Genomic DNA, 27,696 nt, shown 5'->3' with positions numbered 1-27,696 from the left:
AGCATGGAGGAGGCTGGCACTCGTCCTGGCTGGGTGAGGATGGATGCAGAAGAAAGAAAAGAGAGAACGTGACTTTTGAGCTCTGCTTCAAGGGATGAGCTAGATTTTATACATCAGATACTTCCTGGGAGGCATCTTTCTAAACCAGGCTGGGACTGTGTGGTTACTGAACCTGGTGCAGGCAAACGCCATAGGCACTATTTCCTGCTACTCACTCCAATAGTAAACCAGGAGCTGGAGTTCAACAGTCTCTTTGGGAGCCAGTGGAGGGTGTGGGCCGTGAGATGATTGATACAGAAACCCACCCTATGTAGGTGGTAACAGTCTGAGGTGGGATCTGCTCTGGTCCTCAGGGGGGATTTGCCCATGGGAGGGGATTGAGAGGGCTCCAAGACCCCAAAACAGTAGTAGAAGAGAGGACTGAGGGAGTAAGAACAGAGGCTATTACTGTGCACCTGCCGTGGGGCCAGGTGCCTCCCACACCTGTCTCAGCTAATTCTCACCACCAGCTGTTGCTATTCTACTTTTCCAGACAGGCACCTGGGGCCCAGAGCAGGTGAGGGCCCAGCATACGGTCAAGTGACCATGACTGTGCTCATTTTGTAGACAGAAAACTGAGGTTCAGACAAGTAGCTAACTTGCCCCAGACCTCTCAACTAGCAATTAATAGTTTGGCTTTGAACCCAAATTGATATGTCCTCAAGGCCTTGGCTCCTTCCATGACAAGATTCTGATCCCCCAAGACAAGACAGCTCTAAAGTCTTTACCAGAAAGTTATTTCAAATACTCCCTCCCAAGCAAAGTTAAAAAGGCAAATGCCTTACATTCATATGACACACTACGGCATATAGTCTTCTCGCGTCCCTTATCTTTTTTGTTGCTGTTAATCCTCACCTGAAGATACTAGTTTTTTTTTTTTTCCATTGATTTCTAGAGAGAGTGGAAGGGAGGGAGGAGAGAGAGAGAGGTCCATCGATGGGTTGCCTCCCACACATGCCCCAACTGAGGGTCAAACCTACAACCCAGGGACTTGCCCTTGACCGGGAATTGAATGCACTACCTTTGGTGCATGGGCTAAATGCTCTAACCACTAAGCAACAGTGGCCAGGGCTCATGTCCCTCATCTTTAATGCTAACAACAACCCTGCGGAATCAATAGCAGAGAGTGACTGTCCTCAGTTCACAAATGAGGAAACCGATTCTCAGATTGTGTGATTGAAATCGAGGATCTCATCGCTGCAGGGCAGGATTACAACCCCAGCTCTGGGCTCCTGGAGAGACCTGTCCCACACCATCACTCTCTCCCGTGCCTGCATGGACAGATGGGCAAAACCAGACCTCCAGATCCGGAAAGTGGGGGACTACCCTCTACACCACGTCTTTGGCAAAGAACAACACAGAGGGTGGCTCTCAGGGACACCACGGTGCCATGCTGGCTCACGGGCACTTGCATACCTCTGACAGTTTTAATACATGTCTGTCACCCTTGACGATGGCACACATCCTCAGCCACACAACCCACACTGGCACCTTCCACGTGGATGGCAGTGGGCAGCCCTGTGCTCTGGAGTCTCTCAGCACTGATCTGCTCCCGAGGGTTTTAGGCTGAGCCCTGATGCTGCCTGATGCTGGACTTCCCTGTAGCTTGGGGACACATCTCAATCAGCTGTTGTTGGGAACTTCAGGCAGGCTGAAAGAAGGGGGAGGAGCCTGGGAGGGGGGCGGGCCTGAGTACTGGCACCAGCAGGCAGGGCAAGCGCTAAGGTGCTGATTCCTCGGGGTCAGCAAGGAGATCCCTATGAGGAGATCACAGGGTGCACTATCAAATGCCTGACATTTACACTCCCACCTACCTGCACAGGGCTCCACACACCCGGGGCTCCACACACCCCGGGGCACCCGTGTCTGGAAAGCCTATGCCATGGGGCCTGTGTAGAATAGCACCTAGTACTTTCTATCTCTCCTAGTACTGGTCCCTGGTAGTGGCTGACCAGGGACCTGCCGCTCCTGTTGCCTAGGGAAATTCCGAATTGCCCATAGCTATCTGGAGAAAGTCCTGCTTAGCTTCAGTCCCTGCCTTGTACCCAGCTGGGACACCGCCTCCTGGTCTCCTTGCTCCTGGCCTCTCCACCCTCCTCAACTCCTACCACACCCTGCTTAGGTATCTACCACAGAATCTGCCCGGCCCCTCTTGCCCCAGCCTTGTGCTGCCTCACAGTCCTGAGGGGCACTCCCTCCCTGAGGCTGCTCTGTCCAGGGGCAAAGCCACAAGCCTGGCTGTGGGGAGAGGAGGCCCAGAACTGCCACCCAGGTCTGCCTCTCAGGGGTCAGCCCCCTTCTCTGTCCTGCTCCTGCATGCCTTCCCCTGCCTCGCAGACCCTGACAGCTCCCCCTGCAGTGTGCCCTGCCTACATTTGGCAATTGCCCTGTTTTTAGACTGCTTGTGTTAAATAAATAGAATTTGAAAGGGTTTTTATCACCACCCTGTTGCACTTTCCCTGACTTTGGAGTGGGGGGAGGAAAAGACTAGAAGTGCAGGTGGGGCGCAGTCGGGGAAGAGTGCTGATAAAACGCTGCCTCGCAGGGCTGCTGGCCTAGCTGTGGTGTCCAGTGAGAACACATGCTTTTGGAAAAGGGTCTTGCTTTCGGCTTGGGGTTTTCATAGTGATGATCTGATTTAGGATAATGACTAGATCCTGTCTTCTGTGCCATAAACCAATCTGTTTACTCTAGGCCTCCAGGTCTGAGCCCTGTATCCCACTGCCCAGAGTGGAGTGGAGGGAAGTGGCCCCCAGCCCCGTCTCCAGGGATACCACAGTGGAGGGCTAGCTATCCCCTCTCCTCACTCAAAATGACTTGGGTCCCAAGATCCTGCTATTTATAAGGCTAAAGGGTGAACAGAAGCCATGTGTCGCCGTGTCCTGCCTGCCTCCATTCTATCTCTCCTCTCTGCTTGGTGGAGAGGGGCCCTGTGATTCAGAGACAAAGACAGGCAGGTTTCACTGAGAGAGAAGAGCCCTTTCTGATATGAGGTCCTTCTGAGCTCCAGTGTGCCTGCAGGTGGGAGTTGAGGAGGGGCTGCCTGTTGAAAGGACCAGGGAAACTTAAGAACTTAAGAGTCCTTATTTTTGCAGATCCAGACACTAAAAGGTAAGTGACTTGGCCAAGGCCACACAGTGATTTCTGGTGGAGCTGGGGTTGGAATGCAGCCATTCTGATCACATGTCATTGCCTCTCTGCTTTGTGTCCTCCAGAAGCCAGCCTCGTGGTTCACTCTCCAGATTTGGAAAGTTCTTTGGGGTCTGTGCACATTTCAGCGGCTTAATTCCTGGTTGACTTCAGCCTGATATGAAGGAGTTTGGGATAAAGTAAGAGGGGGTGAGAGACTGGGTGAGGCAGCAGAGTGGAGAGGCCCAGCTTGGGGGAAGGAAAAGGCTTTGGGTTCTGGAAGGAAGAGAGAAAGACAGGAGGAAGGAAAAGGGGCTCGAGAAGGGTAGCTGTGGGCTTTGCCACCCGCCTGCACACTGCCCTGTCTCCAGAGGGGCCACACTGGGACTAAGAGCCATGACTCCAGCCTGCAGAGACCTGGAGAGAGGGTTAAAGTCAGGTCAGGACTCTCACCCAGCAGCCACTGCCCAGCCTCACTCCAGGCTGAGGGCTTGTGTCTGCTCCGGAACCACTGCAAGCCCCAGAATCTACAGAAGACCACTTCTCAACTTACAGAACTTTTCCTAAATTTAGAAGAGTTGAAGTAACTTCCTTGCTATTTTCTTTGGCTTAAGTTTGTCTTTGAATTTTAACGCTTGACCCCAGAAAAGAGGAGCAGGAGTGCCAGATTCCTGGTCTTTCCAGTTTAGAAAAGGCTCTGGGCAGGTAGGGAACACAGGAGCCAAGGCCTGCCTGTCCCTGTTCCCCGCCCCCCCCCCCCCCCCTTGGTTTTGTGTTACGTGCATTGCTGGAGAGTTTCAGATGATTATTTAATTTGTAAATATTTGTATAAATTTTAATAGCTTAAATTGTATAGACAGCCAAATAAAAACCTGCATTAACAATTGGTGAAAAAAAAAAAAAGAAAAAGAAGCCATAATCGGTTTGGCTCAGTGAATAGAGCGTCAGCCTGCTGACTCAAGCGTCCCCGGTTCGATTCCGGTCAAGGGCATGTACCTTGGTTGCAGGCACATCCCCAGTAGGGAGTGTGCGGGAGGCAGCTGATCGATGTTTCTCTCTCATCGATGTTTCTAACTCTCTATCCCACTCCCTTCCTCTCTGTAAAAAATCAATAAAATATATATAAAAGAAAAAGAAAAAAGCCTGGAGGGCCTGAAGCTGCTAGGCAGTGCCCCCCATGGTGTGAGCACTCAGGCAGGCTCAGGGACAGCTATGGAGAGGCTGTAGGAGATGGTGAGGGCAAAGGGCTGGAGTACAGTTCTCACCTGGGTGAGGACAGGGGGCAGGGACTAAGGTCGCATTTGGGGGGAAAGGGTATGAGAGTTTTGCAACAGTTTAGACCCCTGGCCTCTGGCAGCTGAGGTGCCTGTGTGCACCAAGGGCCACTGTGACTTGCAGTCCTTAGCATCACAGGTGTTTGAGCTGAAAAGGAGCGTTGAGAGTTCTCGCACCAGCTGCCATCCAGGTGGCCACGGGCCCAGGAGTTCCAGTCACCATCCGCCCGAGGCCCTGGGCAGTACGGTGACCCGCATGTGTGTGTATATGCCTGCATGTGTGTGTGCACACGTGTGCACACTCTCTGCCGATCTGACATTGCTCCTGGACAGGCTTTATGAGCTGGCACACAGGTGTGTGAACCCCGAGACTAGAACAAACTCCAGCTTTAGCTGGTTTGGCTCAGTGTATACAGTGTCGGTTTGCGGACTTAAGGGTCCCGGGTTTGATTCTGATCAAGGGCACATGCCCAGGTTGCAGGCTCGATCCCCAGTAGGGGGCATGCAAGAGGCAGCCAATCAATGATTCCCTCTCATCATTGATGTTTCTCTCTCTTCCTCTCCCTTCCTCTCTGAAATCAATAATAATAAAAAAAAAATCATTAGAACAAACTCCAGGCTGAGTGAGCAGTGGCTATGACCTCACTGCCCCGAGCCAGCTCTGTCATCACAGCCCCTTGGCCTGCCCGGCCTTCTCTCTCTTGACAACAGAGCTAAGGGACACCCTCGAAGTGGGTGTGGGGAGCAGGAATGGGGTGACGCAGTAAGCTGCACAGGAAACAAAGAGGCAGAGAGGAGAGAAAAGACAAAGAAATCCAGGCTTCCACAGAGAGACCATTCAGAGCCCTGGACACAGACACACACCCACTATATCACACATCACAGCCACACACACAGCATCCATCACACACCACACACACACACACACACACACACACACACACACACACACTTCACACGCACCCCCCACACCTCACACACCACAAATACAGAAATCCCACATGCGCCAGCTCAGAGACTAAGACCAGGGGAGCAGATACAATTGCAGAGACAGAGGCCTGAGCAAGAAAAAAAACAAAAACGGAGAAACAGAAAGACATAGAACAAATGAAAAGAGGGACAAAACCAGAACAAAATATATGAATACACTTTTTTGCCCTAAATCAGTGTTTCTCAATGGAGAGTGATTTTGCCCTCCAGGGGCCAACAGTCAATGTCTGAAGACATTCTTGATTGTCACCCAGTGAATGGCAGCTAAACATCCTACAATGCTGGCAAACCCCACACTACAGAGCTTTCTGTTCCAAGGTATCAATAGTGTCCAGGATGAGAAACGGTGCCCCAAATGCAGGAATCAGTAGGCAACTTCTCAGCCCCAGTCCGGCTGTGCCCCAGCCCTGTTTGTACCAACACATGTCATCTCTCTGATCCCCTTCAGCCCATGCCAGTGTGGCCCTCAGAGGAGGCTGGTCAGACTCTGATTGACCCTCCCCCCAGGCTCCTTCATTGAATTCTGAGGACCTAACTTTTGCTTAGAGTTCAAGCTCAGCCTGAGGCAGGAAGAACCTGTTTCAGACCCAGTCAACATTGACTCTCCAGTCCTCCCTCCCCCAGGGGCCCTGACCTCTTCATTCCTCTAAAACTAGGTCGGAGACTGACTGCCATGAGGTCAGGGCAGACTGGATGACCTGCACCACAAGTCGTATGCTCATCTTTATAGATGGGACCATCGAGAGGGACAATGACTTGCCCGTAGTCATAAAAGTTTTCTTAAATTTTGAGTCTGGGCAAGGGGTCTTGGAGAGGGTGTGATGGCAAGTCTCACCAGATGAGGCTAGCAAATGTGACCATCCCATCCTCCCCCTCAGCCCCTACACCTACAGCCTCCTGTATTTGGACCTCGAGTCTGGGACTCTGGGCTGCAGAGCCAACTGAGTTTTCTCTGTTGGGAGGTGCTGCCCAGCATGGCTTGGCATGGGCCAGGGTAGCCTACCATACTCCTCAGAGTGGGCCACACTCCAGTAAAGCTCCCTATCCCTCAAAATCCATAATCCCAGGAGGGTACAGGGAATGTGGCTTTAAGATGTGAGAGGACCCATGTAGGTAGTGTCATCCACCCGGTGGCCCACCTTTGCCCACTGTCCAAACATATAATGTTGGGTCCAAGAGGTGAGAGGACACTGTTGGTAGAAGCTAGTATCTGGTAAACTGCCCCCTCCCCTCTAGCCCTCCACACCAATGTTTAGTCTGTTTGCAATTTCCCATTTGTCCTGGTGACCCATACAAGGCAGCATCAGGTGGAGGAGGAAAAAAGAAGTCTGGAATGACTGATTCCTCCTGTAGCCTTTCTCCCCCATATGCAAACACGGCATTGCCTTGTCCTCTCCCCAAACAGGACTGCACTGGGGGCTTTGGCTGGAGCCAGCAGGACAGAGAAGGTGGGTGGGTCATCAGGCAGACAAACACAGGCTTAATGGGCACAAAGTTCCTGGGTTCAAGGTTTGGGTTCTAGTGCCTTCCCCCCACCCAGCCCGAACCCGTTGACCCTGGATGGGTGGGGAAGGCAGCTAATCGAATGGCACTGTTTGCTCAGGGCGCTCTGGCCTGGCCCTGGGCCAACGGCAGGAGCCTTGCTTCCCTTTCATTTTGAGAGTGACCTTCCTCCACCCGCCCACGGAGATACCCTGCCTTGCACCTAAGCTGTGCTTCTCCCCATACATCCCCTCTCTCTCTGCCTTCCTTTCTCTCTCTCTCTCTCTCTCTCTCTCTCTCTCTCTCTCTGTCTCTCAACCAGGAATACATAGAAAAAAAACAAACTCTGGAGCTAGTGGGTGGCTCCCACACACCTGGGACTCTGAGTACCCAGGTTCCAGGCCAGTGGGTCTTTGGGTCGCTGTGGGACTTTGCACATGCCACGGCCTCTGTTTATTCCCAACATAAAAATTGAAGTAACCGATCTTCACAATGGCTCCCGGCTCACACATGGCAGAGTTCTGTGTGTGGGACTAGGATGGGCTGTGCTCTCTGCAATCCTTCATCACTGTGTCTGTAGCTCCCTTTCCCTCCTGGAACTCAGTTGGAACAAGGGACTGTGGTAGGGTAGGTAGATGTGGCTTCTGCATCAAGCCAGTGGATCTGAATCTGGCCTCCGTCACTGAATGGCTGTGTGGCTCTGGGTGATCTACTTTGCTACTTTGAGCTTTGCTTTCTCGCATTGGTATAATGCAGGTAATAAACACCCCTCATAGGTATGACATAAGCCTACCTGGGACCACTTAGCTAAGGGCTTAGCAGACAATAGCGAGCAGGTGAATAAACACTGTGTCTGCTGGAGGTTGCCAGAGAAAGAATTTGCAATACTTGGGCACATTTACACTAAAAAGAAGTTATCTGAAATTCCACTTGAACTGGCATCCTGTATTTTATGTGGCACCCCACTACATGTATGTCGTGTTGGGGAGGGTCTTGAGGTCCAGAGTGGGGGCTGCAAACTCTGTGCAGGGGCCAGGTCCTGCCACAACTCCATGTTGTGTCTGAGCTCATGAACCCAGAATGGATTTTACATCTTAAAGGGGCTGTAAAAAAAATAAAAGAAGAAGAAGAAGAAGAAGAAGAAAAAGAATGTGATCAGAGACTGTATTCTGGGGCTTGAAAGTCTAAAATATTTGCCTTTACTCTCTTGACCCTTTACAGGTATAGTTTTCTGAACCCCAGTAGGTGAGGAGACTAAGAGTTCTCAATACTGTATACCTATTCTAGGCAGGTGGGAGATTAAATTGGAAGAGTCAAGAAAAGCTAAGTCCCCAGCATGGACACACAGGAAAAGGTGGGGGAAAGCAGAAGGACAGGACCTGTGAGAAAAGTGGGCTCACTCCCTTACTCACTTGAGAGGCCCTCAACCCCCAAAGGCCTGCCTGACCCCTCCCTCCTCCTTCACTGCCTGAGTCTCTCAGCCTAGTTTGACCCTCCCAAACCTTTCTATAAAAGGTGAGCAGGTGTCCCAAAGTCCAAGGGAGGTCAATCCAGTCTCTATGAAGGGCTCCCTTCCCTGGACTGGCCTGGGGGCAGGGAGCCAGACCAAGGTGAAGGAGTTTACGCAAGGCCCCAGGTGGCAGGCAGGGCTGCTGGCCTGTCTCTTTAAATCTCAGGTAATTTGGGAGGAGGGAGGGAGTTTGCGCTTTGAGGAGCTCCTGCCTGAGGAGCCCAATGAGGGAGGCCCAGCTCTGCCAAGAGTAACAAACTCAGAGCCCTCTGAAGTCTGGCTGGGGCGCCTCCCCGAGACTCCTGTGCGGGCCAGGGAGGTAGGAGATGGGACCGCTGCAGGGAGAGGGCAGGCCGGCCCTTGGGGAGACCAATGTGGCTCCAAGGCGGAGTTCAGTCGGGATCTGGTCTCTGCCTCAGCCCTACAAGGAGCCTGTCTTACACGACATGGGGTTGCCACTGCCCAAGAAGACAGGCCTCATTCTCTGCCTGTGGAGAAAGTTCTGCAGATGGTTCCAGAGACAGGAGTCCTGGGCTCAGAGCCGAGATGAGCAGAACCTGCTGCAGCAAAAGAGGTAAGCCTCCACCTGCTGCCGCCGCCCCCCAGGTGTCCCTCACCTCCTTCCCCTTTTCTCAGCCCCCCTCCCCCTTCCTCATTCTCTGTCTTTGTTTGGCACCTCTGTCTGGACAGACTGTACTCCATGCCTGGCCCCTTGGGAGCATTTTGTCTCAAGAGTCTCGGCCTGTGGGGCCTCAGGGCTCCAGGTGGAAGAGGAGGGTTGGCGTGCACACAGGTCTCACCATCTGTAAGATCAAGTCAGTTAGGCAGCTTCTTGGGAGTGCAGCTGATGCTTGAACGATGTGGGGTTTAGGGGAGCTGAAAGGTGTAGTCAAAAAGCCATGAATAACTGATGTCGACCCTCCACTTACAAGGATTCTTAACCGCCAATTGACCCTTGAGCAATGTGGGTTTCAGCTGCCAGGGTCAATTGAGCTGTGCTTGTCAATTGAACTGAGTGGGTCCATTGGAAAAAAAATCTGCTTATAGGTGGATCCCCATAGTTCAAACCCACGGTGTTCAAGGGTCCGCTGTACTTTCCTCATGGCCAGGCAACTTGCTGGGTCTTGGAGAGATTGTGACATCCACTAGAGGTGTGCGGTGGGTCAGAGCAATGCCTTATATCTCCAGGGGTCCTCAAACTTTTAACAGGGGGCCAGTTCACTGTCCCTCAGACCATTGGAGGGCCGGACTATAGTTTAAAAAAAACACTATGAACAAATTCCTATGCACACTGCACATATCTTATTTTGAAGTAAAAAAACAAAACGGGAACAAATACAATATTTGTATTTGCATGTGGCCCGCGGGCCGTAGTTTGAGGACCCCTGCTCTACTCCCTGCCCCTTGAACAGCCTCTCAGGCAGAAACATATAGCACACTTACGTAGGCATGTGGGAATGAATGAATGAATGAGAGGATCTGCAGACCCTAGGAACCCCCCTAAAAAGCCCAAATGTGATCATGGTTATCATTCCTGTGCATTTACTACATCAGCCATTGATGGGAGGGTCTGAAGATGAACAGCTGGGACCCAGCCTAGAATCCATGATTCTCTACTGGGGGAGAGGGCACTGGAAACTGGCCAAAACATACTTAGGACCCATGTTCACCCATTCCCTCATCCAGATTGTGGAATTTGAGAGGCTCTAGAGGTTGAGCCCTAAAGAAATTTTACTTGTTGCTTCCAGCCCCTGAAAATGTCCCCACCCATCATCCCTGGCAGCTTAGAGTTGGGAGCTGGGGCCATGGAGGAAGCTTGAAGCCATCCCAGTGTGTAGTCTTCCAAAGTCTACATGGACCGCCCCACCCAGGCAGTGGCATGCCTGAAGGAAATCCTCCTGTTGGGGTTTCCCTGAGCTCCTCAGAAGGCAGATAATATGTCTATTCATAGGGGAAAGCATAAACTTTTTTGTGTCCATATGCAAATGGAGGGGCTTGCCTGAGCCTGACCAGGAGGGAGAAGGCTAAGAGGTCACATAGAGCCTCTGTGGGTTTTCTTCTTTAGCTCAAGGATTCTGGGCTGGGATGAGCCCCTTTTTTTCCAGTTTTGGCTTCCCATCTCTCACATCAGCCACCCACCTCTGTCCCCCAGGCCTGGGAGAGTTGGGGCTGAGCACATGTTTGGCTGATGACATCTTGAGGCAACAGAATGGTGGTGTTGTTGCAGACGAGGCCATCACTGGTCCCACTCATCCCCTTCCCACTCTTAGGACCCCAGGGCTGGGGAGCCAGACACAGAGCTCAGAGAGGCCCGGGGTTTCAGAAGGAGTGGCGGAAGTTCCCTGTGTGCCCAAGCGAGGCGCAGACAGAGTCTTTGAAGGACCACAGCCTGGCTGTGAGAGAGCTGCTTCCACTTGTCCTTTCTGTTCTATTTCTTCTTAAGACCATCTGAGGGCCTCCTCCTGAATCTCAGGCTAGAAAGGTCTGATGTCACCACTGTGAGGGGTTCCCCTCCATTCCTGATCTCCCTGCCTCATTCCACAGCTCCTTGGCCCTCGTCTTCCCAACCAGGAGCCAGGAGTATTGACTGTCCTCTGGGTGGCCCTGAAATAACCAGGAAGGGGAGAGGATGAGGCTGTGCAGTCACCTAGCCTAAGGGGAGATGCAGGTAATTAGATAAATACCAGACATCCATGGACACGAGGACAATTCAGTCAGGTCAGGGGGTGCACTGATGGAAGAAAGTAGCCAAAAATGTTACCAGCACCCATCTTATCTCAGAGTCCCTGATCTAACTTGGGAGGGAGGGCTTTATTCCCTGTGAAGGAGGCAGGCCCAGAGAAAGCAAGCAGTGACCTTGGGGATCTGTGCCCAGGGCTCAGAGGGAATTCCACAGGGTGCAGCATGGTCCAGTGAGGAGGGAGGGCTTTCTGATCTCTTCAGGCTGACAGGGAACCCAGCATTCTTCTCAGAGGGCTTTAAATATATATATATTGATTTCAGAGAGGAAGAAAGAGGGAGAGGGAGAGAGAGTGATAGAAACATCAATGATGAGAGAGAATCACTGATTGGCTGCCTCCTGCACACCCCACACTGGGGATTGAGCCTGCAACCCGGGCATGTGCCCTGACCGGGAATTGACCCGAGATCTCTTGGTTCATAGGTTGACGCTCAACCACTGAACCACACCAGCCAGGCACGGTGGGCTTTTCTTGTATCTCAGTCATGCAGCCCACTCTGGGTGAATCCCTGTCGTTGCCATCCAAGCTGAACTCTCCCCTTTCTCCTGAACTGTCTCCTTGGGCCTTGAGTTGTCTTTCCTGACATTCAGTGCCCTAAACATTCATTGAGCAGAAACTACTCTGCTAGGTTTTTAGAAAATGAACATGGCACCTTCCCTGCTCTCTGGGAGCTCAGATTCTCATGGATGAAATACACCAATATGCATCTACTTGTCAATGCTTGGTGAGCTCCTGAAAAGGGTGTGGACAGAGCCATGGAGCATAGAGGAGGACGCTGCGGTGTTTGATTTCAGCTGTTGTGGGGTGTGCTGGGCAGCTTCCAGAGGCTGTCTAACCTGAGCCTTACACCTGGCCCCCTTGCTGGCACAGTCGCCCTCCCACTAGTTTTCGGGAAGGCAATGAACACTGAAGGTTCTCCTCTGTTTAGATAGACACCTGTAAATATATGTGAACTGACGTGTCCATGAAAAGCAAGCCCTGGGACTTCCCAGCATTTCCGGACTCCCTGCCTCAGTAAACACACGCACATGCATCCTCGCAGGCACATGGGGCTACCGGGGCTACCGACGTGCTTGGCGGAGTTCTGGCAGATAGAAAGGTGGCCCGACTCTAAGTCTGGAAACAGCCACTTTCCTGGAAGCTTTGAACCTCATTCCGTTGTCAAGAACATGACCTAGAGGGAGGTGACCCATGAGTGGCCAGTGCGTGTCTCCTCCCCAAACGTGGTTGCAGTTTCCTTCATCTGTGGTCACTGCTCTGGGCTGCCCCCTCCCCCTGGGAAGAGTCATAAAACTTGAAGAACCACATAATTTAGTGGTGAGCGCCTAAGGCTAGGTTCTTGGTGAAGCATTCTGCCTTTAACTCTGTGTGATCCTCCAGCCGTGATTTGGCTATGCTGCCTCAATTTCCTTTTCTGAAAAGTGAGAGCATTACTCAGCCTGTGTGGCAGGGCTGTAAGGAGCAAGAGGGAGCATGAGCGAGATGCTGATTTGGAAGCTGAAAAGCACATTTGACACATGGGATTATTGTGATAAACAAAATCCACATGGCAAAAGGGCACCTCCCGTGATGGCAGGAACTTAGAGGGGCTGTCAATTTCCTCCTGTCAGAACCATATTCATTCTGGAACCAAACTCTGAGCCACCATGTTGTCCGTGCCCTTCCCTTCCCAAATGACAGCCTCCCATGCCTCCTGTGAGAGGCTGCTTGTGGCAAAACCAGTGAAACCCACGCAGATCCATACAGTCCCCTGTGCCTTCTCTAACCCCATTTCAAACCCTGATTAACACTGAGAATGGGGACAGAGAAATGACAAATAGGGCACTCGTCCCAGCTCTGCCCCTGACTTGTTAGGACAAGTCACCTCAGACTCCAGGCCTCTTTCTCCATCTGTTGCATGAACAGATTAAACTAGTTTTCTTTCTACGGACTTCCCTGCTCTAAAATCCTGATCTGAATTCTCCTGCAGACACTCTTGATCCTGCCCTGTTTCCCAGCAACCAAATACAAAACTCCACTTGTGCACCCTGTGCACACACGAGCACGCACGCACACACACAGGTAGACACATACAGGCAGGCACACATGCTCAGGAATGGAGGGGGAGAGCACAGGTGGTGGGAACTGGGAGAAGAGAAGTGGGAGATTCTCACTTGGTGGCCGGAGGGAACCCCGAGGGGGAGATCTGTTTATGAAGAATGTGCTAGGTTGTATGCCAGGGACCTTGTAATGAGGTCTGCACCAGTCTAATGTAGAACTATTTATCAATTTGATAAATAATTGTCCCACAAAATAAAACATTCTAAATCCTGCAGACACCTTTCATATGGTCATAATTGCAGATTTGCTCTATAATTCTGTGTTGCTACTTAATCAATGGGTGCTTAAAAGGCTTCACCTATTTGTTTAATGATGTGTAAGAAAACATGTATGTATAGGGCATTTCTCATCCTTTTGAATGTGAAGCATCCTTTTTAAAAGATGGCTTATATAGCCAGTCAATGAAGGAAAAATACCACATGATCTCACACATTCATGGATAATAGAGACCATTATAAACTTTTGAACAATAATATATACAGAGGCAGAACTGCCTCAAACAGATTGTCAAACTGCAGCGGGAAGGCCGGGGAGGGCTGGAGGGCAGGAGGGAGGGGGGTAAGAGATCAACCGAAGGAATTGTATACATGCATATAAGCATAACCAATGGACATAAGACACTGGGGGGTAGGGGAGGCCAGGGGATTGTCAAGGGTGGGGAAAAAAAGGACACATATGTAATACCCTTTGTAATACTTTAAGCAATAAAAAAATAAAAAATAAATTTAAAAAAATAAATAAAAGATGGCTTATGAATAATTATACCTCTAAGTTGGGGTTTCTCTACCTTGGCACTGTTGACATGACGGGCAGGAAAATACTTTTTTATGGTAAGCTGCTTATATAAGATGCTTAACAACATCCCATCCTTCAGCCACTGAAATAAAATAGTACCTCTTTCCCCAGTTGCAACAATCAAAAATGTCTCCAGATATTGCCAGGTTTCTTGTGGGGGGAGCCGGGGATCACCCATGTTTGAGAACCCTTGCTCTAAACTACTGTTTGTAGCTAGGGGATTCTAGTAATATTGTGAAGTATTCTGCTAAACAAAGTGACATTTTCCCCCTGGAAGGGAGAGAGTATAATCTAACCATTCAAATGGGAAGATACTTCTTCCGTATCGCCTCCTCTTCCTTGCCCCGGGGAGGTGTCTGGCAGCTATCTGGTGAAGATGTGTAGAGTTTGCTCCAGATCTAAACTTCTAGGCTGGGTTGCTATAAAAGAAATGACCAGTGCTTCAGGCATAAGAATCTTTGGATGGGTCTGCTTTTGCGCCTTTTTTATGGGACCCAAGGATAGTCAGGTGTTTTGGGGGACCCCCTTCCTACCAAGAATGTGAGCAAAGGCTTTCTCTGCTGTCCCCCTGTGGTCCTGTGATGCTATTGCAAGTAACGGCTCTGCCTGATCCCCTCAGAACCATTGACAGGCTGCCCCCCTTTTTGCTGGATTCTGGAGTTTGCCAACCAGAGAAGACCAGTTCTCTACAAACCCTGCTGGGTTGGGTTCTAAGCTGGTTCTTCACGCAGAGTGTGGTCTGACTGTGCTTGCCAGATAAGTCCAGGACACTGGGTTAAATTGCAATTTCAGATAATATGCTGTTTGTATAAGTTTGTCACAAATATTGTATGGGACAAACTTACACTAAAAATTATTTTTTGTGTGTCTAAAATTCAAATGGAGCTGAGCATCCCATATTTTTACTTGGTAGACCTAGCAAGCCTATGTCGGACAGTCACTCCTTGATTTTTCCAGGCCCAGTAGGACCGTCAGCAGAGGCAAGGAAATGAACACAGAGGACGTTTATGGAGGTTGTTTACTGGCTTCAGATATGTGTAGGGACCAAAAGGACTATATATTTTTGGGTCTGCCACCAACTAGCCTCCGCACACATACCCTAGGACAGTGGTTCTCAACCTTCTGGCCCTTTAAATACAGTTCCTCATCTTGTGACCCAACCATAAAATTATTTTCGTTGCTATTTCATAACTGTAATGTTGCTACTGTTATGAATCATAATGTAAATATCTGATATGCAGGATGGTCTTAGGCAACCCCTGTGAAAGGGTTGTTCGACTGCCAAAGGGGTCGCGACCCACAGGTTGAGAACTGCTGCCCTAGGAGGTAGGGAGCTATGATAAAGCTGGAACTTGGGTAAGAAGAACCCTGGGACCCATCTCTAGCTCTGCTGTTAATTTTTCACACATTTAGTCAAAGCTGGACACAAAAGTAGAAGCTAATTGGAAGAGGCCAGGGAAAGAATACAGAGATGAGAAAGTGACTGATCGCTGTCTTCAAGTCCCCCTAGTACAGAGGAAGAGATAGATACTAATTACAACAGACATGCTAAGAGAAAGTACGCCTGAGGAGAGAGTGCAAACCTTCCTGGGAGGCCATCTGTGTGCCTGCGTAGTGCTGACTCTAAGATATTTATAGAGGAGAGGTTTGGCCAAATTGTTGAGAAGGTGGTGGATGTGGTGAAGGGGAGTATAGCAAACTTGTTTTGCAGCTGTTTGCATACCGAGAATACTATTTTTTCTTTTTTTTTTGCTTAGATTATATGTTAGCTTAAGGTTGGCTTGGGTATGGCCAATAAAGATAATAAGAAGGGGCAGTGAGGTCAAACCATGCTCCTTATTCACTCATTCTACAGGGAGTGGGGATGGCTACAGTAGGCTGGGCACTTATTCTAGGGACACGGAAGAGGCAATTACTGGGTTGGGGGGGGTACATATCAGGTGAGAGCAGGGCATGGCACAGGTGGTGAGCCCAAAATACTGGGTGGGAGATGTAAGTGGGAGGAAAAGAGCATGGAAAAGTGTTGCCCAGAAACTGTAAAGGGTCCCTTCTCCTTGGGCATTTAAAGACCCATTGAACTTTTGTAAGCTGTGATTGCAATTGCCATTTAAAGAGAGTATCTTGGCAGCATTGAAAAATGTGAATTGGGGGTAAACAGGGTGTGGGGAGACTAGTTAGGAGAGTACTTTGCTAATCTTGGGTTAGAGAATGAGGACATGAATTAATGAGGGACAGACAGGATGAGGAGGTAGGGATTGAATGAAGAAAGAATTAGATGGTGAATTGGCAGGGCCAGGAGCTGCCTATGTGGCATGAGGGGGCTGTGGCTAGCATTTGGGAGATGTGTCTGGGGCTCAATCCTCCTCTCACATTGCCCTCCTACCCCCAGCACTGGAGTGGGTTTCGTGCCGCCACCAGGTGTGTGAGCACCTGTCTGGCTCTCTCTTTGTCACATAATTGGCCATCCCTGGATAAACAGGGTTATTTCATTCACTTCCATGAAAAGACCCCATGGCTCTGGGCCGAGAGAGAAAATTGAATGAAAGGGGTCCCAAGTGTCTTAGTTAAAGTAAGTTTTAATAAAAAATTTTAAAAATATATGTTTTTAAGTTCATTGTAGGAATTAAACTTAAGAGAGGATTGAGGAGTCAGAGAAGATAATTTTTGCTTAAAATAAGTGAGAAACAGATAGGAAGTAGGAAGAGACTATAATCTGCCAGGAAAACAAAAAGGCTGCACTATTCCTTTTGGGTTGAGCCCTAAAGATGCTGGTACAGGGAGGGAAGAGCCAGGATCAAAGGGCTTCGCTGAGAAGGTCGAGGAAGCAGAGCACCATGCAACAGGAGAAAACCTGCTAACCTCTGCGTGTTGACTTCCTCCACAAACAAGAGGGAGGAATGCCTTGTATTCCTTGTCCTTGAAAACAAGGCTTATCATGGAGGGTCATCTCAGGACATTCAGTGAAGGCTGAATCAGGGTTGTTCCAGAAGTCAATAGTTCAAGAGGTGAGTGAGTGCCTAAGTAGAGCTCCTCCCCTCCATGCCTGCTATGTACATACATTCTGGTGCCCACACCCTGGCAGGGGGCGGGGTGGGGGAGATGTAGAAACCAGTCACTGAGTTTTGGGCTAACTGGTAGTGAAAAAAAGAGATCAGAAACTCTTTGCACCCCAATGGCCTCACTTCCCTGAACCAGGGACCTTGGGGTTCATTATCACTGAGGTCCACGTGTTTACGTACAATCAAGCAAATCCTCACCCGTCACCCCATCACTGGGCATGCTCACTACTGATACCTTTCTGATCCCATTTCCTTGTAGGATCTTGGGGTGTCCTTTCCTTCTAGCTGCCAAAGAGAATGATGTCCAGACTCTCAACAAGCTGCTCGAGTATCAGGCCTGTGAGGTGCACCAAAGAGGTAAGAAAGGAGCAGAACCCTCAGCACCCAACTCTTTCTGGATCAGCTGCACGTGAGTGGCTCCCCAGGATAGCCCAGGACCTTCTGCTGTGGGCCCCTAAGACACTATTGTTCCCATTCCCCTGCCCTTAGAAGCCCCATACCTCTTCTTTCTGTTCAGGAGTCATGGGGGAGACAGCGCTGCACATAGCGGCCCTCTATGACAACCTGGAGGCTGCCATGGTGCTGATGGAGGCCGCCCCGGAGCTGGTCTTGGAGCCCATGACATCTGAGCTGTATGAGGGTAAGGAACTAGAGGCCAGAGATGGAGGGAAGGGGATACCTGTTGGATATTGCAAGTCAGACTTTGTGATGGATAACTTGGGGAAACCAAAGAGGGAACCTGAGCCCCACTACTCCCTATTCCCTTTCCCATTTCCCTTCTGCCTTGTCTTCCTCATGGCATGTTATTAGAGCACCAACCCCCCAAATGGAGAGACTTAGAGAATGGGAAAAAGGGGGCTACGGCTGGATACCCTGGGAACCTTGCCTGGCCCAGGGCTCTCTGTCTCCACCCCCTATGCTGTCCTAGTATAGGATCATGTGAAGATATGGTATAGGACCTAGGGAATAGGAAGGGGGTGGGAGAGGAGTGGCTGGGACAATGATCAGGCCCATCCATATCTACTTGACCCTGCACAATCCTGGGGACAGACCCCATGCCTGAGGGCTCTCTCTGAATCAGGTCAGACTGCACTGCACGTGGCCATCATGAACCAGAATGTGAACTTGGTGCGAGCCCTGCTCGCCCACGGGGCCAGCGTCTCTGCCAGAGCTACAGGAACAGCTTTCCGCCTCAGCCCCCACAGCCACATCTACTTTGGTGAGAACCAGAGCCAGAGCTGGGGAAGGGGAGGTAGGTAGCAGGCAAGAGCCAGGGGAGGATGGAATGAGGAGAGCTCTGTGCCTGATGGGGTGGGGTGGACTGGGTTCAGCCCTTATAGGGCTTAAGGCCAGAGCCCATTCCCCCAGGGCCTCTGCACCATCCCTGCCTCTGGTTTTGCTGATAAGTGTCCCCAAGTCTAGAGCTGAGCTGTGTGGAGGAACAGGCAGTCACTGGGGAGGTGCCCATCCCAGCCTGCACTCATGCCATGGAGCCCTCTGTTTCCCCAGGGGAGCACCCTTTGTCCTTTGCTGCCTGCGTGGGCAGTGAGGAGATCGTGCGTCTGCTCATTGAACATGGAGCTAACATCAGGGCCCAGGACTCCCTGGGTAAGCACTGGAGTGTGGAAAGGACCTGGGGAACAGGAAGGGAATGGGAGGGGAGGGTTTGGGACAAGGGTCAGGCCCACTCTGGGGTGGGCATGAGGACTGTCGGGGACTAGGGTCCAGTAACCACATGACACTGGTGTCCTCCCCAGGAAACACAGTGTTGCACATCCTCGTCTTCCAGCCCAACAAGACCTTTGCCTGCCAGATGTACAACCTGCTGCTCTCCTATGACAAACGTGGGGGCCACCTGCAGTCCCTGGATCTTGTACCCAATCACCAGGGTCTCACTCCTTTCAAGCTGGCTGGAGTGGAGGGCAACACTGTGGTGAGGGACACCCTGCAACCCCAAGGTGTCCTTCTAATGACCCCATCCTATACTTCTAGCCCAGTGGTTCTCAACCTTCCTAATGCCATGACCCTTTAATACAGTTCCTCATGTTGTGATGACCCCCAATTGCATTGTTACAAATTGAACATAATCAAAGCAGAGTGATTAATCACAAAACAATATGTAATTATATATGTGTTTTCCAATGGTCTTAGGCGACCCCTGTGAAAGGGTCGTTCGACCCCCAAAGGTGTCACCACCCACAGGTTGAGATCTGCTGTTCTAGCCCTTTGAGGGAATAGGTGTAAACATTCATCCTTGATGCCTAGCTCCCATTTTCAGGTTGGAAGTGTTTGCTCAGCCCCTGTCTCCCTTGTTCCTGACCCTTTCTTGCCTACTTTCTCTTTTCTGAGGTGTTGGAAGCTACAGTCTAGCTCCCATGCTATGGTGGTTTGTAATGCTCATATCCACCCACACTTCCAGTCCACGGGCAGCAACCCTCTAGACTCTCACCTCTTCCCAAGTTCAAGAGGGAGTAAAGCAATTCAGGGAATCAGAAAGCAATCCAGGGGTCAGCGTAACCACGGGTCTTTCTGCCCCAAAGGCTGTGATCAGTGACTGAAGAGCAGCCACCCTTTGCAGGGATGCTGTTCTCCTGGACCTGCTCCTCACTCCCACTCTGTGACCCTCCCCTTTACCAGTTCCTCCTGACTCTGTGTTCCCCCTCCCCCAGATGTTCAATCACTTGTTGCAGAAGTGGAAGCACAGCCAGGGGACATTTGGGTTGACAACCTATACCCTCTATGATCTCACAGAGATCGATTCCACGGGGGATGAGCCATCACTGCTGGAACTGATTGTCACCACCAAGAAGCGGGAGGTAAAAAGAGTTCAGGTCAGAGAGTGGCTGGGGAGGGACATCAGAGTCTCGGAGCCACTTGTTCTGTTCTCTTCCTGATGCAGGCTCGCCAGATCCTGGACCAGACACCAGTGAAGGAGCTGGTGAGCCTCAAGTGGAAAAGATACGGGCGACCCTACTTTTGCCTGCTGGGTGCCTTGTATGTGCTCTATATCATCTGCTTCACCATGTGCTGCATCTACCGCCCCCTGAAGCCCAGGACTGATAACCGCACACAGCCCAGGGACAACACCCTCCTGCAGCAGAAGCTCCTTCAGGTGACACACTAGGAGCAGCTGAGTTTCTGGGCAGGATCCACTCTCTCCCCTTTCTCAGACTTGTTATCACTTGTCCTAAAACCCCCACTTTCCCCCTCACCCAGGTCTCAAACACATAGGCACAAACTCAAAATACACACATGCAGAAACACACATAACACTCAAAGAGTGGAGTTGGAGCTAGCCAAACAGGTTAAAAAGAATGGAGCACTGGCTCCCTTGGTTGGGCATCATCCCTGGGCACTGAAAGGTTGCCAGTTCAATTCCTGGTCAGTGAACATGCCCAAATTGATGTTTTGCTCTCAAATTGACCAATTTCTCTCTCTCTCTCTCCTCTCTCTCTCTCTCTCTCTCTCTCTCTCTCTCTTCCTTCTTTTCTCTAAAAGTCAATTTAAAAAACATATTTTTTAAAAGGAAAAATCAAACAAGGGACACTGACTTCTGACCAGGGGCAGGCAGGGCAGATGCCTGGAAACCCTGAGTACTGACCATGTTTCTCTCCCCAGGAGGCCTATGTGACCCCCCAGGATGCTATCCGACTGGTGGGGGAACTGGTAACTGTCATTGGAGCTGTGTTCATCCTGATTGTAGAGGTATGGTGTGGACTGGGTCTGGGGTGGGACTGTCTGATCCAAGGTTCTAGCCTGAGCCCTGGCCAATAAGTGCCTTTGTGTCTCTCTAGATTCCAGACATCTTCAGGGTGGGGGTCACTCAGTTCTTTGGACATACCATCCTTGGGGGGCCATTCCATGTCCTCATGTGAGTCTCCTTCCTCACTCCCATCCCTTCCCTCACTAGGGCTCCAGTTTTGCCTCCTGGATTCCTGACCCCTACAGAACCTTAACCCCACAGGGCCCTCTCAAGTGATGTGTGTGACCCTGTGTATTGAGCTTGCGAAGACTGAATCTGAGTGTGTGGGTCCTGTCTCAGTCACACTCTTGCTCTTGGGTCCCCAGGATAATCCCAGATCCCTCTCACCACCCCTTCTCTGCTCTCCTTCCAGCATCACCTATGCCTTCATGGTGCTGGTAACCATGGTGATGAGGCTCACCAACACCAGTGGGGAGGTGGTGCCCATGTCCTTTGCCCTGGTGCTGGGCTGGTGCAATGTCATGTACTTCGCCCGAGGATTCCAGATGTTGGGCCCCTTCACCATCATGATCCAGAAGGTTCGTGTCTCCCTTCAAGCTTCCTAGGAAAAGGTCTTAGGGAAGAGGCTGCAAACATTTCTGTCAAGAGCCAGATAATAGATGATATCTCGGGCATTGTGAGCCACATTATGGTCTCTGTTGTATATTCTTTTCATCTTCCTCCTTCTCCCCCCATCCTCCCCAAATCTTTAAAAATATAAAAACTATTCTTAATCCAAGGGCCATACTAAAATAGGCCAAACAGATCTGGCCTACAGCCATAGTTTGCCAGCCCTGTCTTATAGGGTGGAGCTGTGAGAATTTTCAGTTAGAACCTATTCGAGGATGGGAGGGGCAGTGGCTCAAGTGACAGGTGTGATGTTCTCCCTTCCCTCTTTAGATGATTTTTGGTGACTTGATGAGATTCTGCTGGCTGATGGCTGTGGTCATCCTGGGGTTTACCTCAGGTAAATCATCTATTCAGGATGGGGACCATGGGAGGGGGAGATTGGAGGATTTTAGAGAACACAGAACTGCTGGGATAAACTTGGGGAAAGGTAGGAGGCAGCGGAGGTAAGTGGGGCCATGGTGTCTGAGGATGGGACATCCCTCAGAGATGAGGGAAAACTGGGAGTGTTTGGGAGAGGTGGCTCTTGGAATCAGAAGGATAAGCCATATGGAAAATAAGGTAACCTAAGAACCCAAAGTATAGAGTGATGAAGGGCTGGGATGGTGCTATGGAGATGAGGGAAATGGGCAGAGAAGAGCTGGATGGAGTTTGGTCATGTCCATGGTTACTCTCACCATGGTAACTCTCACCCCCTTGGGTGGAGCAGCCTTCTATATCATCTTCCAGACAGAGAACCCTGATGAGCTGGGCCATTTCTACAATTACCCCATGGCACTGTTCAGCACCTTCGAGATGTTCCTCACCATCATCGATGGCCCTGCCAACTATGACGTGGATCTGCCCTTCATGTACAGCATCACCTATGCTGCCTTCGCCATCATCGCAACACTGCTCATGCTCAACCTCCTTATTGCCATGATGGGCGACACTCACTGGAGGGTGGCTCACGAGCGGGATGAGCTCTGGAGAGCTCAGGTGAGCCCCCTAGTGGCTGGGAGGGTTAGTGCAAGTCATTTCCTTTACAAAGAACAGGCCAAATTCAGATAGAAGCAGGATATTTTGACCCCACATGTTTGGGTAGTTTTTGAGCAGTACACAGAATAATGCAGTGTATAGTAGAACTGGATTAGCAATGCCACTGAACAATACTGAAATAGCTGGAAATAATTCCTCACAGTTTGCTCAAAAATTAAAACATTCATTTTCTAAAACAATAAAAATTAAAGAATAAAGCTAATAGTGGCTAAAATGGCATTCTGAAAATTTTGCTACTGAATAAAAACTGGAATATCCCATCTTTTTGGCAATATTTCAGTCTTCAAAATTTGACCCAGAAGAATTTGACATGTTAAACATAATGCCACAAACCCCGCCTTGTAGTAGCAGAAAATATCTTCGGAGCATCATGGTGGGGACAAGAGGCCATTAATTGAATCAAATCATCACTTTAAAATATATGCAAAAAATAATTTATCTCAACAAAAATAATTCCCACAAAATAAAAATGGAAATCCTGAAAATTGGATAGCATTTAATGGTGCTGTGTAGAAAATGGAGTTTATAAGAAAAATGAACTAAATGGGGTTTGCCAGGAATATTTTTTTCCAGGCAAATATAGATATTAGATGTCTCAGTATGATGTTTGCATTCATAAATGGCCTATATGTCTATAGGGTCAAAATATCCCGTGTATCCTTGCTTTGTTCACCTTCCCATTATTCTTGGAGCAAAGTCACCAACCTCTTGCAGCATCAGCACAGTGTCATGTCACTAGGCATAGAACTGTGAGGCTCACATCCCATTGACAAAACTGACACTACTACCCTCAGCTTAGGAGTGCTGTTTGGTGAAACCAGAGTTCCTGAGTTTCCTAGCTGCTGCTTAACTGTCATCCCTCTGCCTAGCACCCTCCTTTCTCCCTACACTTCATCTCAGTCTACACCAGCCTCTTCCTATTTCCCCTCTGTCCCCACATGCAGGTTGTGGCCACCACAGTGATGCTGGAGCGGAAGTTGCCCCGCTGCCTGTGGCCTCGCTCGGGGATCTTTGGGGGAGATTACGGGCTGGGGGACCGCTGGTTCCTCCGGTGAGTGACAGCGAGGGGCTGGGTGTTCTTGTGACATCAGGGGTCCTGTGCCCTTTCTAGTCCCGATGGCCTGGCTGCTGAGGGGCTGGGACCACCTGGCACATCAGCAGCAGACAAGGAAAAGGCCCATCATGGCGGGGTGGGATGTGCACAGGAGACGAGCATGTCTAGCCCATGGCCCTTGGCCACCTCCCAAGTCATCTATCCTCCCCAGGGTGGAAGACAAGCAGGACCTCTACCAGCAGCGAGCCCGGCGCTATGCACGGGCCTTCTACAACCGGGGATCCGATGACTTGGACAAGGACTCAGAAAAACTCCAACCACATCACCCCTCTGGCCCCAACTTGTCCCTTCCTACCCCCTCAGTGTCTCGAAGCACTTCCCGCAGCAGCACCAACTGGGAGAAACTTCGGCAAGGGACCCTGAAGACAGATTTGATGGGGGCGGTCAACAGGGGTCTGGAAGAGGAAGGCTGGGAATATCAGATCTGAACGTGTGTTCTTGCTTCGGTTCCCAGCAGTTGCTTTCATGTTCCTGGGAACATTGCAAAACCAAAAATACCTCCCAGGTCAAGGGGGAAAGGAGTAGGATAGTTGGGAATCCCTGTGCCCAGGTATCTATTCCTTGCTGGGCTCTGGAGCAAACAGAAAGCCGGGAGGTGGCTGGTGCCCCGTCTTGGGCTTTAATGGAGTCCTGCTGCACTGTCACAGCAAAGCACTTTAACGACAGGCTTGCCACCTTTGCACCCAGTCTCCACCCCATGTCAGAGCGGGAGGGGTGAGCCCTGTCCAGGTGCTCTAGGGAGTTTTGGGGAGGCGTGTGGAGAAAGTGTGTGAGTGGGGACAGACAATGCTCTGGGGTGGGGTGACCCTGGTTGAGTCTTGTCACCTTCTATCTTCCAATAAATTGTTCCCTACTCTGCTCCCTGCTGTGCAGTGTCACTTTGGCGGGGGGGGGGGGGGGGGGGGGGTGGAGGGGGGTTTGCAGACTGAGGCCTCACCACACCTCCAACTTGCAAAATCCCTTTTTTCCCTTTAATGTGGAGAGGGAGTGTGGGAAGGGACAGAGGGCAGGAGAAGGAAGCATCCTGAGGGTTGGGTTGAGTATGCTGGGCATGAGAGGCCAAGATGGAGACTGGCTCATGTCTCCCACATCCCTCCTTGGACCTGAGTCCCAGCTGTGTCCTAAGCAGCATCAGTCACAGCTTCCTGCCAGGGCCTCAGACCTCCACTGAGCCTGGCTGCCTCAGGTGCCGCTGCAGGAGCTGGATGTTGTGTAGCAGTTTCTTCTGGTGGCCAGCGAGGGTGATGCCCAGGGCAGGCAGGTCTCTGGTGGGGAAGGAGTGGATCAAATCTGGGCCAGCGTCTCCAAGATCCCAGGCACGACCCTGGCCTAGGGCCCAGAGGCTCCCCCACCCACCTCTCCCTGCTTACTCCAGGCTGAGCTGAGCCACATCATTGAAGGTGCAGAGGCCACCCCTGGAGAAGTTGTCCTGGTAACACTCCAGTCCAATGGCAGAAAGCCAGGCTTGAGGTGAATCCAGAGTAGGAAAGTCCAGGGACACAGGGTTCAGGAGGGCCTGGGATGGTCTAAGGGGGAAGGGGTAGGCAGGTCAAAGTCCCCTCTTCATCCTAGCCCCAGCTCCTCAGTTTTCTTTTTGGTTTGTATCGACCCTCCCTGGCTTTCCCAAGCTCCAGACCTGTCCCCAGAGCTCCCGCCAGCCTGCAGAGTGTCTGGCTTGCGAATCATCTTGTCAAATGCAGCCACTAACTGGTCAAAGTGGGGACGCTGGGTACGGTCTTTCTGCCAAGTGTCCAACATAAGTAGATGTAGTCCAGGAGGACAGCCTGGAGGTGGGGGCAGCCGGAACTCCTGCTGTATTGCATTTAGCACCTAGGGATTAGAGGAAGAATATGGTGAGGGAAACTTGTAAGTGGAAAGAGTATATTGTTAAGTAAGGGGGTGGGCTGAGATCAGGTGGAGCATGAGGGCACACTGGTGAAGGAACTTAAAAATACAGAAAGCAAGAGCCATGAGATCTTAGGGAGGGAATGGATCACAGAATGGAGGTCTTAGAATGTGGGAGTCTGTGAGGCTGGTGGGTGGGAAGGACCAGGGGTGGGGAAGCATCAACGTCTAGGTCAAAGCTTACCTCCTGGTCACTCATGTCCCAGTAGGGCCGTTCTCCATAACTCATCACTTCCCACATCACTATCCCAAAGCTCCAGACATCACTGGATGTTGTATGTTTTCCATGTGCAATGACCTCTGGGGCTGCCCAGCGAAGCATACAACTTGGGCCCTGAGGGGTAGGGTTAAAAGTACCAATAGCGATAATCACAACAACAGTCACATTTATTGAGCAACTTCTCTGCTCAGACGTGAGTCAAAGGTCTCACATCAAGCATCTCTCTTAATCCTCACAACAACCCTGCAGGGTAGATGATATCTTCATTTTGTAGAGGCTAAGGCATCAAGTGATATGAACTTGGGCAAAAAGTCACAGAGCTTAGGGTGGAGTGCTCAGAATTTGGGCCCAGCTGCTCTGACTCTAGAGTACCTGTGATCATTAGGGGAAAGGCAGGAAGTGGTTCTAGGTTTCTGAGGTCTCCCGCCTTCCCCTTCTCAAGTCCTGAAATCCTTTAATGCCCCCTTTGCCCAGGCTTCTATCCTGGATGGAGCACAGGTGAGCTTCATCCCTTCATACACAATGATATGCTGCCCAAGGTCCCCACCCCAGGTTCTGGCTCATCCTCCAGCACCCGCTGAAGAATGCAGAGCCCCAGACTATTCTCACCTGAGGGCTGTGACCAAGCCTGGCCACTTTGCACACCAGGTGGCTATTGACCAGCACACTGTGGGCAGAGAGCGCTCGGTGGACGAAGGCAAAACTGGACAGGTACTGCATGGCGGCGGCCACTCCCCGCTGCATGGCCACCAGCTGCAGGCTGCTGAACTGGCCCTCCCGCTGCTGAGGGGCAGAGGGCAGAGGTCAGCAACTACGTGGGAACCTCCACACATGCACAGCAGACATTAGCATGAGAGGGTAGGGGGTTTGGGAATCAGAAAATGGCCTGGGAATGAAGGCTGAAGACCACTGGAAGTGGGCAGGAGGGAGCCAAGGTATAGGGCTCTGCCCCTGGAACAGTCTAGAACTGCACACTTTCCCAGACCCAAGGGCCCTCCACCTTCCCCCAGGCCAACTGACCCTGAGGAAGCTGTCCAGGGGACCCAGCTCCATGAGCTCAGTCAGCACCATGAGGGGCCGGCTTTTGGTGACCACACCCTCCAACCGAACGATGTTGGGGTGCTGGAACTGGCCCAGCACTGCGGCCTGGCTGAGAAAGGTCATCTGCAGGCTTTCGGCACCTCCAGTCCACAGGGCCTGGATGGCCACAGCCTGCTCCCCGCCTGCCCCTGGGCTGCAGCCGGCCCCGGCGCACTTCTCCGAAGGAGCCTGGGGGGACAGGTGTAGGTTGGGCAGTGGTCAAGGAAGGACCGTGGGCTCACGGTTAAAAGGAATCCTGCCCGGCCCACCCTCTCTGCTGTTGAAGTACCTGCCCCAATGACCTCTTCAATCTTGATATAGGTGGGGTCCACCTCCCGGGCAAATTCTCGGATGGCCTGGCAGGGGTCCTCGTATGTGGATGGGTCGATGTAATACTTCACCCCAAGCCCTGTAGGTGCGTGGGGTACATTATGAGGGTGTAGTGCAAGGCTAGACCGCCCCCACACTGCAGGCATGCCTTGGTCCCCTCAACCTCAGGGGAGCCCACCTTGGCTGGTGTGCTCCTGGCCTGAGCCCCCAGCTTTTCATCTCTGCACCCCCCGAACTGGGCCCCATTCCCCCCAAACCTCTCACCTGGGCTGCTATACTGTTGCAGTTGCTCCGTGTAGCCTGTCGCATGTCGCTTCCTGAGGGTCAAACCAGAGTCCTGGAATGACACTCCTCCTCCCCCTTCCCCCACACAGGCTGCTCGCTAGCCTGAGACCAGGTCCCTCCTTCCCACCTCTGCATGGGTCCCAAGAGCCAGGTGTGGGGGTTTCTGCATTGGGCCTTGGGCTTCCAGGACGGGGGTGTGAGGCAGTGTGGTGGTGTGGGGACATGGTGAGGGGGGG

At 51.2% G+C, this 27,696-nt stretch overlaps 2 protein-coding genes across 6 annotated transcripts in view; one reads left to right on the top strand and one right to left on the bottom strand.

The window, feature by feature from the left end:
- The window catches only part of TRPV6 (transient receptor potential cation channel subfamily V member 6), a 27,304-nt gene extending 2,812 nt beyond the window's left edge, over positions 1 to 24,492 (top strand). The window contains exons 1-16 of one of the 5 annotated variants that reach the window (XM_070424061.1): positions 8,653 to 8,743; positions 8,844 to 8,998; positions 17,379 to 17,476; positions 17,637 to 17,759; positions 18,201 to 18,338; positions 18,629 to 18,727; positions 18,877 to 19,052; positions 19,789 to 19,935; positions 20,019 to 20,231; positions 20,738 to 20,824; positions 20,914 to 20,990; positions 21,235 to 21,400; positions 21,762 to 21,828; positions 22,198 to 22,466; positions 23,471 to 23,577; positions 23,792 to 24,492. In XM_070424061.1, the coding sequence (XP_070280162.1) occupies positions 8,871 to 8,998; positions 17,379 to 17,476; positions 17,637 to 17,759; positions 18,201 to 18,338; positions 18,629 to 18,727; positions 18,877 to 19,052; positions 19,789 to 19,935; positions 20,019 to 20,231; positions 20,738 to 20,824; positions 20,914 to 20,990; positions 21,235 to 21,400; positions 21,762 to 21,828; positions 22,198 to 22,466; positions 23,471 to 23,577; positions 23,792 to 24,068 (2,172 nt within the window). In that variant the 5' untranslated portion in view covers positions 8,653 to 8,743; positions 8,844 to 8,870 and the 3' untranslated portion in view covers positions 24,069 to 24,492. Of the gene's footprint in view, positions 1 to 8,652; positions 8,999 to 17,378; positions 17,477 to 17,636; positions 17,760 to 18,200; positions 18,339 to 18,628; positions 18,728 to 18,876; positions 19,053 to 19,788; positions 19,936 to 20,018; positions 20,232 to 20,737; positions 20,825 to 20,913; positions 20,991 to 21,234; positions 21,401 to 21,761; positions 21,829 to 22,197; positions 22,467 to 23,470; positions 23,578 to 23,791 lie in introns of those variants that run through there. The other 4 variants (XM_070424059.1, XM_070424058.1, XM_070424057.1 and 1 more) reach the window with 4 other exon arrangements.
- Positions 24,235 to 27,696, bottom strand: part of EPHB6 (EPH receptor B6) — a 15,555-nt gene continuing 12,093 nt past the window's right edge. The window contains 9 exon segments of the mRNA XM_070424056.1: positions 24,235 to 24,905; positions 25,011 to 25,166; positions 25,277 to 25,470; positions 25,730 to 25,879; positions 26,375 to 26,548; positions 26,786 to 26,983; positions 26,985 to 27,034; positions 27,135 to 27,254; positions 27,440 to 27,492. Coding sequence (XP_070280157.1) covers positions 24,797 to 24,905; positions 25,011 to 25,166; positions 25,277 to 25,470; positions 25,730 to 25,879; positions 26,375 to 26,548; positions 26,786 to 26,983; positions 26,985 to 27,034; positions 27,135 to 27,254; positions 27,440 to 27,492 — 1,204 coding nt within the window. The 3' untranslated portion in view covers positions 24,235 to 24,796.

Source organism: Myotis yumanensis, unplaced genomic scaffold, assembly GCF_028538775.1.
Source record: "Myotis yumanensis isolate MYYU_CA2020_CCGP unplaced genomic scaffold, mMyoYum1.0.hap1 SCAF_9, whole genome shotgun sequence".
NCBI classification, from domain to species: domain Eukaryota; kingdom Metazoa; phylum Chordata; class Mammalia; order Chiroptera; family Vespertilionidae; genus Myotis; species Myotis yumanensis.
Note: the sequence above shows the minus strand (reverse complement) of the source record. Positions and strands in the feature narration are given on the sequence as shown.